Source organism: Elephantulus edwardii, unplaced genomic scaffold, assembly GCF_000299155.1.
Source record: "Elephantulus edwardii isolate Elephantulus edwardi_28Jun2011 unplaced genomic scaffold, EleEdw1.0 scaffold00019, whole genome shotgun sequence".
Taxonomy (NCBI): domain Eukaryota; kingdom Metazoa; phylum Chordata; class Mammalia; order Macroscelidea; family Macroscelididae; genus Elephantulus; species Elephantulus edwardii.
In genome coordinates this window covers 2,452,231-2,468,403 of record NW_006399769.1, presented here as the reverse complement: position 1 = coordinate 2,468,403, position 16,173 = coordinate 2,452,231, and the positions used below count along the sequence as shown (strand labels likewise).

The window sequence follows — 16,173 nt, the reverse complement described above, 5'->3', positions numbered from 1 at the left end:
AGACCATACAACTTTTTAAACATCTGTTAAAATATTTTTTTAAAGTTGAAATGAAGGTGGGATAGTTGAACAAAAATTGCTTAAATCAGTAATGTATACTGGCTTTTCATTTTATGAGAGACTTGTATGACATCGATCATACTAGAAAGACTTGTAAATTTTATCCTAATATAACAACAGCTGGATGATCAGGGCTAAAATGGCCAGCTCTGCGGCTCAAATGATCTAGCTCACAACAAAGAGAGCCAAACAAAGGTCCAGCCACCTGCTGAGCAAGAATCAGAGCAGTTTGAGAAGCTGGTGTATTCACCAAATCCCAGAAGATTCTTAAATCCAAGATGGTTGAAAAATACTGCTAATGTGGACTGAAAAAGAGTGGGGAAACTTTGGACATGGCTAAGTGTGAATTATGCCTTCTTAATTAGAACTTGAAATTCTTCTCATGATCCATAGGGATTATTCTGTTCAAAACAATGTTGTTATAGTTCTGTCTTGAGTTTTTCATATAAGCCTTCCTGGTCAATCATGTCTGTGTGCCCATTCCAGCGGTGATAGGCCAGAAGAGCTGTGTTGTAACCTGCAATGGCGCTCATTTCCATGGCACTTGCCGCAAACTCGATGCCATTGAGATAATAAAGCCGATCATGGAGAATGATGGAAGGGCATTTCTCTGGAGGTGTGTAGTGAGGGTATGCTAGCCATGGCTTTTTTACAGCATAATCATAAGATAAAAAGAGCTTTGAAATTTGCTGTTTAGTAAGAATGTCCTGGGAAAAGATCTTCCACACGTTTTTCCCATCTGTTGGTTCAAGATGATCCTTTGCTTTTACAGGGTGCTGCATCCCAATGCTGTAGATGAACAAATCAGGATTATCAGTGGTTAAAATTGCACTGAGATCAAAATTATCTAAAGCTCTAGAGCTGAAGAGAGTTGTATTCAATTGTCCCTTAATTAAAGTTGTTACTAAAGGTTGATAGTATTGATGGAAGTCTGCAATTGGAGGATCAAAGTTGAGGAAAGTAATATTGGACATTTTTTGATGCAGTGGAGTGGCCACCAACACGATGTCATAGAAACCCGAGTGGATCTCAGATCCAATTTGATAGACCACTTCATACATCTTGCTGGGATTTCCTGGAAAAAAAAAAAATAAAACATACACTTCTTCAGTGTTGATAACTTTTTTTTTTTTCATTTTTATTATTTTTATGAGTACTGTCAAATCAGATCTGACTGGTACAGGAGGAGACTGCCCCCTCCAGCAGAGCATCTGGTAGATTTTAACCACATAGCCCTAGGCCACCAGAGCTCCCTGTTTATAACATTTTTATACGTTCTAAAAATAATTCTATACCATCAGAAGAGTTTTTTATACTTTTAAAAGATTAAAGGAGTTTTATCGCATAAGATTAACAATCCCTTGTATTTTTATTACATTGAAATAAATTTCCTACTGAAGATGAAAGTGTCTTAGCTACAAATACAAATACAAAAGAAATTTTTACTTCTAAGGACAGAACTGTCGAGTCAGATCTGACTGGTGGAGGAGATTGTCCCTCCTCCAGCGGAGCATCTGGTGGATTCAAACCATGTGCCTTCTGGATTGCAGCTTCTTGCCAAAAGGCCACCAGAGCTCCCTCAGAATTGTTTTTTAGATCTACAGTCATGCATGTATTTGAGGCACAAGTGGGAGTATTAATGTATGATACAACATATGCCAATTAAGTTTCCATCACTTGGAACAATGAAAGATGTCAAAAGAGAAGAGTTTCTCCCTGATAAATCATATTCTGCAGTAAATTTTAAAATAGAAGAGTTTAAACTTACCTGCCTGCTTTGTCTTTTTTTTCTCCTCTATGGACATTACTGAGCCACGTAAAAGATTACTTTTGGAAGCTTGAAGGAGCCCTGAGCAAACAAGTTTATTGCCACCTTCCACTGCCCAAAGGCCTGATCCGGCACTAGAAAGTGATACTGCTCCTGTCAGCAGGAGAGAAAAACATGTTAATTCTGACTGTAGGAGGCCTACCTTCTCTTACTAATTGGATAAGTTCTTCAGGTCAAATGCAATTTGGTCTTTCTAGGAATCTAGTGAAAGGGTTAGCTACATGATTTTCAGGATTTCATGGAAAATTAAAATGCAGAGTCCTTCAATAAAGAATTTCGAGATGCTGATGGCAGACCATTATACTAAGCAAAAGGCTTTTCTTCAAGCAAGACCCTGTTGCACATATCTCATGCCCATGGAGCCAGCCCTGCATCTGATACTGAAAATTGCTGAGTCACAAAGGATCTGGTCGCAAAATCACTCTGGTACAACAAAAAGTGTTACCAGTACTTAAAACCAAAATTCCTGCTTGACTGACTAAATCTTATCTTCCAAGTCATAACAGCAACTAGTTCATATTGAATCTTCTAAAAACAGTTTGTGAGGAAGTTTTACTTACATTTCCATTTGCTGTTTGTTTTGGAGCAGCCAAGCAGGTTATCTCAATGTCATTCGTTGCCATCATGTCAGCTCCAACCCAAAAAGACCCTACATTCAAGAAAACAGCACCCTGGCCTATTCTATGCTATGCTTAAGCCTGCTGCTGTTCAGTCATTGTGTCAGTCCAACTCATTGAGAGTCTTCTTTTGTGCTAACACTCTACTTTTCCAAACATGATGCCATTTTCCAGGGACTGGCACTGCCTAATAATATCCCTACAGTATGTGAGACAAAGTCTTACCACCTTTGCCTCCAAGGAGCACTTCAATTGCACATCCTCCAAGATAGATCTATTTTATCTTCTCAAAATCTGCAATATATTCAGTACTTCTCATCAGGACCACAATTCAAAAGCATCCGTTCTTAAAGTCTTCTTTATTCACTGTCCAACTTTCACATACAATTTAGTCTTTAAACTGACATCCTTGCTCTTTACCCTTTAAAGAGGTCTCTGATAAACTTTGCCAGTGCAATACATCATCTGATTAATTGCTGCTACTATAGGAGTAGAAGGTGGATCAAAGTAAAATGAAACCCTTAACTTCAGTATTTTCTCCATTTATCACAATACTACTTATTGATCCTAGTGTTAGAATTCTTTTTGGGGGGGGCGGTTAGGGTGGCTCCTCCAGGATGAGAATTCTTTTTTACGTTTCCATGTAATCCATACTGAAACTTGTCTGTAGTCCTTGATCTTCAGTGTTTTCAGTTCACTTTCTGCAATGCAAGCAGTATTATGTTACCTGCATAGCAGAGGTTGTTGAGTCTTCCTCCAATCCTGATGCCACATTCTTCTTCATATAGTCCAGCTTCTCAATCATTTGCTCAGCATGTATGGCGGAAAATACAACCTTTATGCATAACTTTCCTTGTTTTTTTACCATGCAACATACCATTATTCTGGTCAAATGACTGCTTCTTGGTCCATGTACAGGTTCCAGAGGAGTGCAGCTAAGTGTTTTGTGATTTCCATTCCATTTGGTGTTAGTTAAAATTGACAGATATTATCATCTAAATTATGAGTGTGAGTTGCATTGTCAACTCAAAGGCAAATGGTTCAAATCCACGAACTACTCCTCAGGATAAAGATGGGCAATCTTCCATGCAACTTAGAGCCTCTGAAAACCCGCTGGTGCGTCAGCTATGAGTCGGTTCCACCTCCACAGCAATGAGAAAGGGCATCTATATCAGTGGCTTCTAACTTCTGAAGGGTCATAAACCCTTTGAAATTCTCATACATGGTTTCTCAACCTTAGTGTTATTGATAGTGCCCCACATGCCTTAAAAAAATACATAAGCACAACTTTATTCTGAATAAATCATACAGTAATTACTGAGGATGTCCATTAATTTACTTAAAATCAAATTATTAACATAAACACGGTTGTTGTGGTGGTGGTGGTTGTGCTGTCGAGTCGCTTGCGACTCATAGCGACCCTATGTACAACAGCTCTAAACTCTGCTCTGTCCTGTGCCAATCTCACTGTCTCCGACACACTCATCCCAACTGCCCCAGTCACCGAATCATTCCATCTCCTAGAGGGCCTTCCCCTCCTGCGCTGTCCCTCCACCCTCCCAAGCATGACGTCTTTCTCCAAAGACCGGTCTCTCCTTACAACATGACCAAAGTATGTCAGACGAAGTCTCAGAATCCTTGCCTCCAAGGAGCAGCCTGGTTTAACCCTCTCCAGGATAAATCTGTTTGTTTTCTTAGCAGTCCATGGTAACCTCAGCACTCTTCTCCAACACCAAAGCTCAAAGGCATCAATTCTCCTTCTGTCCTCCCTGGTCATTGTGCAGCTCTCTGAAACATAACAAGTGATTGAAAAGACCATGGCCTGTACCAGACGCACCTTAGTCTCTAGAGACACACCATTGCTCTTGAGTACTTTAGAGAGGTCCCTAACAGCAGACATGATAAACATGGTAATAATAAAAAACTAAGAAATTTGCAAAGCTGTAAAAATAATGTGTTATGATGTTCCATAGAGTTGGAACTGATTTGCAGGTGACCCTCTACTGGGTTTTCGGAGGCTGTAAATCACACAAGTGGAGAGTGCATCTTCAGTGGAGAACTGGTAGGTTTGAACTGTGTACCTCTGAATTGGCAGTGCAACTCTTTACCACTTGGTCACCATAGGTCTCTGCCTAATTTGGTGTTTAAAAATTACACTGATATAGTCCATATGGTCTCTTAAAAAGTGACACAATTTTAGAAGTAGATAGGTATTGGCTTTTGTTGGGTTGTTGTGTTGGTTTTTTGTTCTTTTTTTTTCTTGTGTACATTCTTGATTTCAGATACTTATAAAATATTAAGTTATTGCTCAGGGCAACAGCCAAGATGACCCCATGCAGAAACTGAGAGACTATATACACAACTTTATAGAACAATGGGAAGCAGAGAATATGGTTCTGAGCAGACATAAGGAAGAGAAGAAAACTGGGAAGGGAAGTGCCCATCTGAGTCAAACCTGAGTCGCCAGCAGGGCAAATCTTGTGTTTTTCACAGAAATAGAAGCTGGTTTTGGAAGGTTCCTGTACAGCACAGGGGTCCATGTGTCTTCTTGACTACACCCTTGGTTGTGGAGCCATTAGGTCAATGTCACTCAAACTTCTGGCCAGCCAAACTCCTGCAGCAAAAGGTCCCAAACTGAGGATCAAATTCCTCCAGAAATCATTCCAATAGGTGGCGAAGTGGTAGACGTCTAGAAGCCAATCTCCTACGTTGTCTGGGATATCAGGAGTTTCATTTGTCAATCCTGCAGCACTCACGCCGAGCCCACCAGAAGCCATAGTAGCACCTTCAGCTAGATAGTATTTTTAAGGAGGTGAAAGAAAGAATACTTTAGAGCATCCCTGACAGTAATTCTTTCGGCTGGGTCATATTCCAACATTTTCTGAATGAGGTCAAACAGAAGCTCATGTTCAGCATCCTGAGAAAGCACAAATTCTTTCAGAGGTTTGCAATGTCTTAAAACTTATCTGCCAGCAGAACTGTCCTCATCCCTAATTGATTGTCTAATCGATCATGATGGAAGTATTACATTTCCTGGTTTTCTATATTATATGTTTTGGTAAAGGTCCATTAATTCTTTCCATCGTTGCAAAGTGCTCCTTACTGTCCTAAATTGGAAATACTGTAAACTGAATTCAATAAGAATACCAACAGATGCCTTTTAATGCTGAATTAGTAGAAAGCCCGTTGCCCCAGTTTTCCCTGAGTTCAGTCTCAGGGGTTCTGCTCCAAATGTCTACAGCCATTTCTAACTGCCATGCTTCCAGCACTGCTACCACCGTGCCCCCTCCCTTTTAGAACCACTGTGCAAATTATAAATAAGGACCTTCTCTCCATTAAAAACTATCTACAGTAATTTTGCCAATAATTACTAAGAAATGTAGCATTCTGTAACCTGTGGCCTAAAATGTCTGCAGCTATTCTAGCATCAGGTAAACCCCTCTGTAAACTAATGTCCCTTACAATTCCCTGGCTTACCCACAAAGCCGTTGATGTCCAAGCTTTGGGCATAATTAACCCTCATAACAGGAGTAACAATTTCATTGAGGAATTTTTCAGAGAAGCCTGCTTTCTCCAGGGTGTCAAGAAGAGTTCGATTAAACATTCCAACAAACTCGTCCCCTCCCAGAGCATGCAGTAACTTCTCTACACTACTGAAGGCATAGTCATGAGACTGGTAACGGTAGATCCTTTGAAAAAAAGAAGAAAAATGTCCATTAAACACCAAACACAAAACGGAAGGAGAAGGTAGGTAAAAAAGGGAAATAGGACTCTAAAATAGAAACTTTGAAGTTCCCTGATGTGTTTCCATCTATCTGATATGTAAGGCAAAGTTTAGTTATCATCTTAAGTAAAACCTTTCTCAGCTCTCAATGGCTGTTCCAAGGAAAAAGTTGGGCAATCTCCTCCCATGGGATTAACAGTCTCTGAAATCTGCTGGAGGATCTGCTATCAGATCTCACTCGATGGCAGCAAAGGAATTTGGTCTTGACTCTTAACCCTGAGAGATAACTCTAAACTTTTGAAATGTACCAGGTTATTGAGGACCTTCTGATATCTGAGACCTCTAAATCAGACCTAACAGTTTGTACTAAGAAGATAGTGCTGACCAAGCTAGAAAGACATTAATATCAACTGAACTTGGCCTAATTTCAATTGGACTTAGGAAATTGTGATGTAATTTCAACTGAATGTAGCCAAATATCATCAACTGAATTGGCTGAGTCATTGCATGACTTAGGCAATCAATCATGCCATGTGGTCTCAGTAAGGGATCTTGAAAGACAAGTATCCTGTGCTTCCTTGTTGGTGAAAAATGCAAACAATGGTACTAAGTACACAGAACAGACCATCAGCTACCTAAGTGCAAGTTCAAATTGAAGCTGAAGAAAATTCTAATCCAAATGAACCAAAATACAATCTCCAGTCTCTCCCACCTGAAAAACCACTGCAAGAATAGATTTAAGGCACAGAACACTAAATATTGAAGACCAGGTGAGCTGTGGAACAGAAGGAAGAAAAACCAAAATGGATGTCAGAAGAAACTCTGAAAAGAGCACCAGAGCATCAAGAGGCCAAAACAGAAAAAATTGCAAAGCAAAAAAAAAAACAAAAACCGCTAAATAGAAGATCCGAAAGGCAGCTCGAGAATAAAAAACAAAGTATTAAAATAAAATGTGCAAATAACTAGAGTAAAACAAGAAGAACTTTCTCAGCATTTCTTAAACTTCGAGATCTAAAAGACAAAGTCAAGCCTCGAGCTTAAGTATTGAAGGATTCTATGGGCAAAATCTTGAATGATCCAGGAGAAAGACGATGGAAGGAATACTCAGAGTCACTGTACCAAGCAGAATCATTTCAGGAAGAAGCATATATCAAGAACCAAGGTTTATAAAGGAAGAAGTTCAGGCTACACTGAAGGCATTGGTAAAAAATAAGATCTCAGGAATTGAGGAAATACTAATTGATATATTCCAACAAACAGATGTAGCCCTCAATGCCAAGAAACCTATAGAACAGGAGGCAATCCATATTTATACTCATTCTCAAAAAAGTGATCAAAAGATTATCAAAATTAGTATCACCTACAAGCAAAATCTTACTAAAGACTATTCAAAAACAGGTAGAACAGTACACTGACATAGAATTGCCAGAACTTCAAGCTGGATTCTGAAGAGGCTGTGACACCATGGACATCAGAAAGAAGAACATACCTGAAAGATGTCCTTCTTTGTTTTATTGACTAAATAAAAGCCATTTGACTGTTGCTAACAAGGAGAAGAGTGGGGGTCCCAGGATACTAAATTCTGCTCATGGAAAACCTATACCTAGACCAAAAAGCTCTTATTAGAACAGAGCAAGGGAACACTGCATGGTTCAAAATCAAGAAGGGTGGGTGGGCATCAAGAGAGTATCCTTTCTTCATACCTATTAAATTTGAGGCTGAACAGATCATTTGGGAAGCTGGACTATATGAAGCAGAATGTGACATCAGTATCAGAGGAAGACGCATCAACAACCTGCATTCTGCATGATGCAACTTTGCTTGCTGAAAGTGAGGGAGGTCTTGAAGCACTTGCTGCAGAATGAAGGAGGCTTATAGACTTCCCTGGCTTGCAATTGGTGTGCTAAGAGAATCGAGGGAAGTGCTGAATTTTTAGCCAGCAGCTCAGACGTATGGGTGCCTGGGGACTCCCAAATTTTGACAGACATCCAGTCTTGGGCCTATGTGGGAATCTGGAGGACTTTAACTTATGAGCTGTGCTATTTCACTTACATGGTTAGGGTTCAAAGAAGTCATTTCAATGAGTGAGCAGCTGGTATCAAAATGGACAAAAAGTGTAAAGTGGGAATTCAAATGCTAAAGATATGCTAAAAACCAAACCCACTGCTGAGAAGTCAATTCTATTCCAACTCGGGACAAAGTAGAACTCCCCCAGAAGGTTTCCAAGTCTGGGTGGTCAAACTTCTAAACTTCTGAGTAGCAACTGTATGCTTAAGCATTGTGCCTACAGGACTCCTCAGCATGGGGTGCGGGGGGTGGGGGGATGTCAAGTCGGAAAACAGAATGACACTTTGGAAGCTTTAAGTGGCACAGAAGGAAACTGCCTATCTTTGTCCCTCATAGCAGCTGGTGGACTGAAACAGTGTGCTGTGGTGACAGCACGGCTCTCTACCCAGAAGGCCACCAGGGCTCCCTGTTAGCCTCAGGGTTATTTATTTTTTTTAAAGTGGGCTTGTTTTTCAACCATATGTAGGCAGAAGGATAAAAAAAAATACACAAGAGACCCAAGTGCCTACACTTGTACAAGATAAAATAAAAATTATTGGAAACAAAAAAATAGAATGATAAAATAGTTAATTCATCCAAAGAACCTAACAGTTAAAATTTGCATGCAACTAATAACAACGGTTCTAAAATACATGAAACAAAATTGAGAGAGTTGAAGGGAGAAAAAGATACTGAAATTTCAATAATTCACTCTGAGTAATGGACAACAGAACTAGAAATATAAAAAAGGATGGGGAACCCTACGTCTGTTGTATCTTCAAAGTCCTGGTACAGACTGTGGCTCTCTTGAGGAACAAGTTAGTTGAACCAAGGACTTAAAAAAAAAACCCACTCTGGAAATCGGGAGTGTACAAGAGTAAAAGCAGAGTCAGGAAGTAATGTGTTGCAATTACTGTTGTGACAAAACTACCACAAACTCTAGTTTAAACATAAACTTATTTTATAATGCTGGCAATCAGAAGTTCAAAGGAACACATTTACAAATTCTAGAGGTTAGCTATATGGTGTTGCTAAAAAATACTAAACATATGCCTGGCCTATTAGAAAAACAATTTTGTCTTGGAAAAAATAGAGGTAGAATATTCCTTAGAACGGGAGAAGATCTCACATAGTCATCTCACTTTGAGCTTGCTGTCAGGGAACTAATCCCTGGAGAGGGACATCAGTGAGAAATTGGAAGACCTTTAAAGAAATGGATTAACAGAGTGGCTGCAACAATGGACACAAACATAGCAACAGTTGTGAAGATGGCCCAGGATGGGGCAATGTTTACTTCTGTTGTACAAGGGATTGTTCTGAGATAGAATTTATTCACTGCACCTAATGACAACAAATTGGGAGCAGGAATGGCATCCGCTTCCCAAATAACATGCCTCCAGACACTCTATGAACTTTGATAAATGTCGACGGTTTTAAGAGGGGCTTCAGGCCTTTTGTTTATGAGGTCACTATGAGTTGTGCTTAACTTGAAGGCAATCAAAAACAACAACGACAAAAAGATTAAAACAATCTGGAGGGGCCTTAGTTTGGTCTACTAAGGGAGCTCTGGTGGCGTAATGGGTAAGAAGTTGTGCTGCCAACTCAAAGGCAAACTGTTCAAATCCACCAGCCGCTCCTCAGAGGACGGAGTCTCCTTCAGTGTAATTTATAGCTTCTGAAAACTTGATGGAGGTTCAGCAGAGTCGTTTCTGACATGACGGCTAAGTGTGAGTGAGCTATTCAATCTACTAATGGAGGCTCCTGCAGCAATCCCGACAAGACCAGAAAATAGTGGGTGTCATAGCAGTATTAAGAAGCGGTAAAATTCTGGACATATTTTAACGATGGGGTTGATATTCAAGGTAGACTGAATTTGAGAAATTCGAGAAAGCAAAGAATAACCTTACTAGGCTTTGAGAATACTGTATTTTTCATAATTGGAAGTTTGTGACAACCCTTCATCAATCCATTGGTGCTATTTTCCCAACAGCATGTGCTCAGTTTGACTGTGTGTCACATTTATGTAATTATCACAATTCAAATTTTTTCATAAAGCTAATTGACACTTCTTCTTCTTATGTGCCATCGAGTTGCTTGACTCATAGTGACCATATGTACAACAGCCTGCTCTGTCCTGCCAATATGACACATCCACCCCGATTACCCCTGTCACTGAATCAATCTACCTCACAAAGAACCTTCCCCTCCTGCTCTGTCCCTCCACCCTCCCAAGCATGATGTCCCTCTTTAAGGACTGGCCCCTCCTTGCAACATGTCCAAAGTATGTCATATGAAGCTTCAAAATCCTTGCCTCCAAGGAGCAGCCTGGTTTAATTCTCTCCCGGATGAACCTGTTTGTTTTCTTAGCAGTCCATGGTACATTCAATACTCTTCTCCAGCACCACAGCTCAAAGGCATCAATTCTTCTATCCTCCCTAGTCATTGTCCAACTCTCTGACACATAACAACTGATTGCAAAGACCATGACCTGTATCAGGTGCACCTTAGTCTCCAGAATGAAACCACTGCTCTTCAGTACTTTGGAGAGGTCCCTAACAGCAGACTTTCCCATGGCAATGCACCTTTTAATTTCCTGGCTCCTCGTGACTGTGGAGCCAAGCAAACTAAAGCTGTGAACAATCTCAATCAATCTCAATCTCTTCCGCATCCATCTGATGCTGCCAATTGGTTCAGTGGTGAGAATCTTTGTCTTCTTGATATTGAGCCTCAATCCATATTGAAGGCTGCAGTTCTTGACCCTCTGCAGCCAGTGCTTCGGGTCCTCCTCACTTTCAGCAAGCAGGGTTGTATCATCTGCATAACACAGATTGTTGACGGATCTTCCACCAATCCTGATACCACACTTCTCCTCATACAGCCCAGCCTCCCGGATAATCCGTTCTGCATACAGGTTGAAAAAGTATGGAGATAGGATACATCCCTGGCATACACCCTTTCCAATTTTGAACCACGCAGTGTTTCCTTGCTCTGTTCTGATGACTGCCTCCTGGTCCAAGTATAGGTTTCGCATTAGCACAATATGTTGTCATTGTGTACCATCAAGTAGGAACTGACTCAGGTGACCCTGCAATGTGTCTTCAAAGGTAGGTAAATCACATGGGAGGAGATTGCCCATCTCTCTCCTGAGGAGCAACTGGAGGATTAGAACTGCACATACCTTTGGGTTGGTAACAAAGCTCCTTACCATGAAGCCACCAGAGCTCCCATAATGTACTATAATATACAGTGTAAACATAACTTTCATATGCACTGTGATACCAAAAATTTCATGTGACTTGATTGTTTTATTCAATTTTTTGTGGTAGTCTGGAACCAAACTCACAATATCTCCAAGATACACATTTATACGTATATACTCATACATACTAATACAGAAATAGGGAGCTCTAGTGACCTACAGGCAAGAAGCTCCACTACAACCTTGAAGGCACACGGTTCAAGTCCACCAGCTGCTCCATGGGAGAAGGATGGGCAGTCTCCTTTCCTGCAATTAAGTGACTCTGAAAACCCACCAGAGGGTCAGCTATGGGTCCGTTCCAACTGGGTGGTACACAACAACAGGATACCTATCCAGTGTTTCTTTTTAAGCTTACATTTGTATAACCCTTAACAACTGTTTGAGCATTCTACTTATTTACTTGCTACACAACCAAACAAATATGTATGGAATACCTATAGCCAGGCATCTAAATCCCTGCCCTTATGGAGCTTATGTTCAAAGGAAACCTAATAAAAATGAATGCAGGTAAAGTATATAAAAGCCAAGAGTATGTTAAGTACTAAAGAAAAAAAATCAGAAAAATGAAGATTAGAAATGCATGCACTGACAGTGTAACAACTCCTAATAGAATATTAAAAAAAAAAAAAAGAAAATATAAAAATAGAATGGTCAGAGCAAACACTTGAAGGAATAGAGAATGCAAACATATCTGAGAGGAAAAGCATTTCAAGAAAAAAGAAGTGCACTGCTAGTGGAAGCATGCCTGATATGAGGTGAATCATTTATCTTTACCCAAGTAATTTGGAGCTCTGGTGGCCTAGTGGTAAGGAGTTACCCTGCCAACCCAAAAACATGTAGTTCCATCCAACAGCTGCTCCAAGGGAAAAGATGGGCAATCTTCTCACATGAGATTTGTTATTGTTATGTGCTGTCAAACCACCTGTGACTCATAGTGACCCTATGCAAGATAACTCTGAACCCTGACCTATCCTGAGCGAGTCTATCTCTGACATGCCTAACTCCATTATCTCAGTTCTTATGTCACTCCATTTCATCCAGGGTCTTCCTCTCCTGCGCTATATCTCCACCCTTCCAAGCATAATGTCCTTCTCCAAGTACTGGTCCCTCCTGTCAACATGCTATAAATATGTAAGATGGAGCTTCAAAATCCTCTCCTGTAAGGAGCAACTTGGTTTCACCCTCTCCAAGACAAATCTGTTCTCTTTGCAGTCCATGGAATGTGCAACACTCTTCTCCAGCACCACAACTCAAAGAACTCAAAGGCATCATCCTTCTTCTGTCATCCTTAGTCATTTTCCAGCTATCTGATTCATTGCAAGTAAATGCAAAGACTATAGTCTAAATTGGGCACACCTTAGTCTCTAGTCTGACATCATTGCTCCTCAGCACTCTAAAGAGGTCCCTAACAGCAGATTTTCTCAATGCAATTAGTCTTTTGATTTCCTGCCTGTTGGTGCCAAGAGTTGTTTGTGGCACCAAACAAGATGAAGCTGTTAACAATCTCAATCTCTTCTCCATCTATCATGCTGCTGCCAATTGAACCAGTGGTGAGAATCTTTGTCTTCTTGATGTTGAGCTTCAATCAATATTGAAGACTGCAGTCCTCGACCTTCTACAACAAACACTTTAGGCCCTCGTCATTTTCAGCAGCCAAGGTTGTGTAGTAAGCAAAATGCAGGTTATTTTGATGAGTCTTCCTCCAATTCTGAAGCCACACCCCTTCTTATAAAGCCCAGCTTCCCAAATTATCTGTTCCACATATAGATTGAAAAGATATGGAGACAAAACACATCCCTGGTGTACTTTCTTCCTGATTTTGAACCATGAAGTGTTTCCTTGCTCTGTTCTGATGACTACTTCCTGGTTCAAGTATAGGGTTTTCATGAGCACAATCAGATGTTCTGGAATTCCCATTTCTTCTCAAAGTAGCCATAATTTGTTGTGATCCACACCATCAAATGCCTTTGCATAGTGGGTGAAAAACAGACAGACATTCTTCTGGGACTCTTGGCTCTCAGCTAAGATACATCTGACATTGGCTATGATGTCTCTATGTGCTATGACCTCTTCTAAACCCAGCTTATATTTCTGGTGGTTCTCTGTCAATGTACTGTTCCAGTCTTTTTTTTTTTTTTTTTATAATCTTCAGCAAGATTTTGCTTGCATGTGATATTAGTGATATTGTTCAATAATTTTCATACCCATGAAATTTTGGACTTGACCCTTGGCTTCTGAGAGATAACTCTAAACTTTTGAAATTTCCTTTATAGAGGTCTGTTATTTAAGACCACTAACTACATCTGAAGTTTTATACGAAAGAGATAGTGTTGACTATGCCAGAAATACTTAATACCAACTGAGCCTATGTACCATGACCTAATATCAACCGAAACAACTGCGTTATTGTATGACTCATATAATCATCATGCAATGTCTCATTAAGTACCCTGGTCTTCCTGATTGGTGAAAAACAAACATTGGGTACTAATGACTAAATAGAGTGTTACTGACCAGTCTTTTTTTGTGTGTACACATGTGCCATTCTATATGAAACTGCAATCTTGCCAACCTCATGCATTTCTAATATTCATGATCTGATTTCCTTTTCTCTGAATTGGGAACCCTCCCAAACCTCACCCTATACATCTCTTCCTTATCATAACTATAGTATTTCCCATAAATTGTTCTTCAAGCAAATTATCAAACTCAGAAAATAACGGAAGCTAGCAGGTCTGAAATGAGAGAGGCCTACTGACTTCTAAACTTGCAGTTGGTATAGATAGAGGGGATTGAGGAAGCCGCTGAATTTTAGCCAGAAGAGTAGACAGCTAGAGACTGCCAAATCTTGGCAGCTATCCTAAGTCACGGGCTTATTGAGAGTTAGGAAGACTATGTCCTTTAACTTATGAGCACTGATCTTTCTTGTAGGTGTTAGTGTTCAAAGAGAGAAGTTCAGGGGAGCAAGGAGGCACAGGTACGGGGGACTCAGCTTCCCCCCACCATCAAAACAGGTACCCTGGCCCAGAAGTCCACACGTAGAACAAGGAGGAGCCTACAGTCCTTGAGCAAGGCTGGGAGGTTGAGCGCCACATGAGAGAGAAGTTCAGGGAGCAAGGAGGCACAGGAACGGGGGCCTCATAAGCAGCCTGTACCAAAATGCACCTTAAAGTGCAAAGTAAGAATTTTGAGATGTACTTGATGTTCAATATAGATTGAATCTGAGAAATGAGAGGAAGTAAAGGATAAAAAAGACTCAAAATGTTTAGTAAAAATAAGTATAAGGAATGTGCAGAGTCACTGTACCAGAAAGAATTGGCTGGCACTGAAAAATTTTAGGAAATACCTTATGAACAAGTGCCAATGCTAATTATCAATTGATATGTTTCAAATGACAGATGCAGCCCTGGACATACTCACCAGTCTATGCCAGGAAATTTAGACAATCGTTCCCTGGCTGACTGACTAGAAGAGATTTATACTTGTTCTCATTTCCAAAAAAGGTGATCCAATAGAATATGGAAATGATTCAAAAATAGCATCACTATCACATGCAAGCAAAATATTGCTGAATATCATGCAAAAATGGTTAGAACTGTATATTGACAGAACTGCCAGAAGTTCAAAATGAGTTTAAGAGGTCACAGCACCAGGAGTATCATTGCTGATATCAGATGGATCCTAGCTGAAAGCAGAGAATACCAGAAGAATGTCTGTATTTTATTTATTACTCAAAGGTATTTGACTGTGTGGACGATACAAACTCTTTTTTACCTCGAGAAGAATGGGAATCCAGAACACTTAATTATGCTCATAAGAAACTTTTAACTAGAAGCTGCTTTCCAAATGGAGCGAGGGAACATTGCCTGGTATAAAATCAGGAAACGTATGTCAGGGTTGTATTCTTTCTCCTTAGTTACTCAATCTGTATGCTGGGCTCTACAATGTAGAATAATGTGGCATCAGGATCAGAGGAAGATTCATCAAGAACCTGAATTATACAGATGACACAACCTTGTTTGATGAAAGTGAGGAGGATTTAAAGCACTTGCTGCAGAAAATCAAAGACTACAGCATTCAACATGGATGCATCTCAAGTTTAAGAAGACAACTATCCTTACCAATGAACCAATAATCAATATGACAGATGGAGAAAAATATTAAAATTGTCAACAATTTAATTTTACTTGGATCCACAATGAACACCGTTCGTACCAGCAGTGAGGCGATCAGGAGAAGTATTGCATTGGACAAGTCCATTTTCAGGGACCTCGTTAAATTATTGAGAAGCAGTGATGTCAATCTGAAGACTGAGGTGTGCCTGATTCAGGCCATCCGAATCACTCGGTATACACCTGAGAGCTGGACAATGAATAAGGATGACAGTATAATTGATGTCTTTGGGTTGTAGTGTTGGAGAAGAGTACTGGATAGCTCATGGACTGCCAAAAGAACAAACAGATATGTCTTCGAAAAAGTGCAGCCAGAGTGCTCCTTGGAGGTAAGGATGGTGAAGCTTCATCTCATATACTTTGGGCATGTTGCTAGGAAAGGCTATTTTTTGGAAAGGGGCATCATGCCACACCCGCCTCGCTGTCCTCTCTGGCCACGACGCCTGTGTGACAAAATGGGTCGTCCG

The 16,173-nt window shown here is 40.3% G+C and overlaps 1 protein-coding gene across 1 annotated transcript in view; it reads right to left on the bottom strand.

Annotated features, from left to right (window-relative positions):
• Nucleotides 1-479: 479 nt before the first annotated feature.
• The window catches only part of LOC102847787 (prenylcysteine oxidase-like), a 34,981-nt gene continuing 19,287 nt past the window's right edge, over nt 480-16,173 (bottom strand). The window contains exons 4-6 of the mRNA XM_006882306.1: nt 5,983-6,194; nt 1,829-1,981; nt 480-1,135 (exon numbers count right to left, since the gene is read on the bottom strand). Of these exons, the coding sequence (XP_006882368.1) occupies nt 480-1,135; nt 1,829-1,981; nt 5,983-6,194 (1,021 nt within the window). The remainder of the gene's footprint in view (nt 1,136-1,828; nt 1,982-5,982; nt 6,195-16,173) is intronic.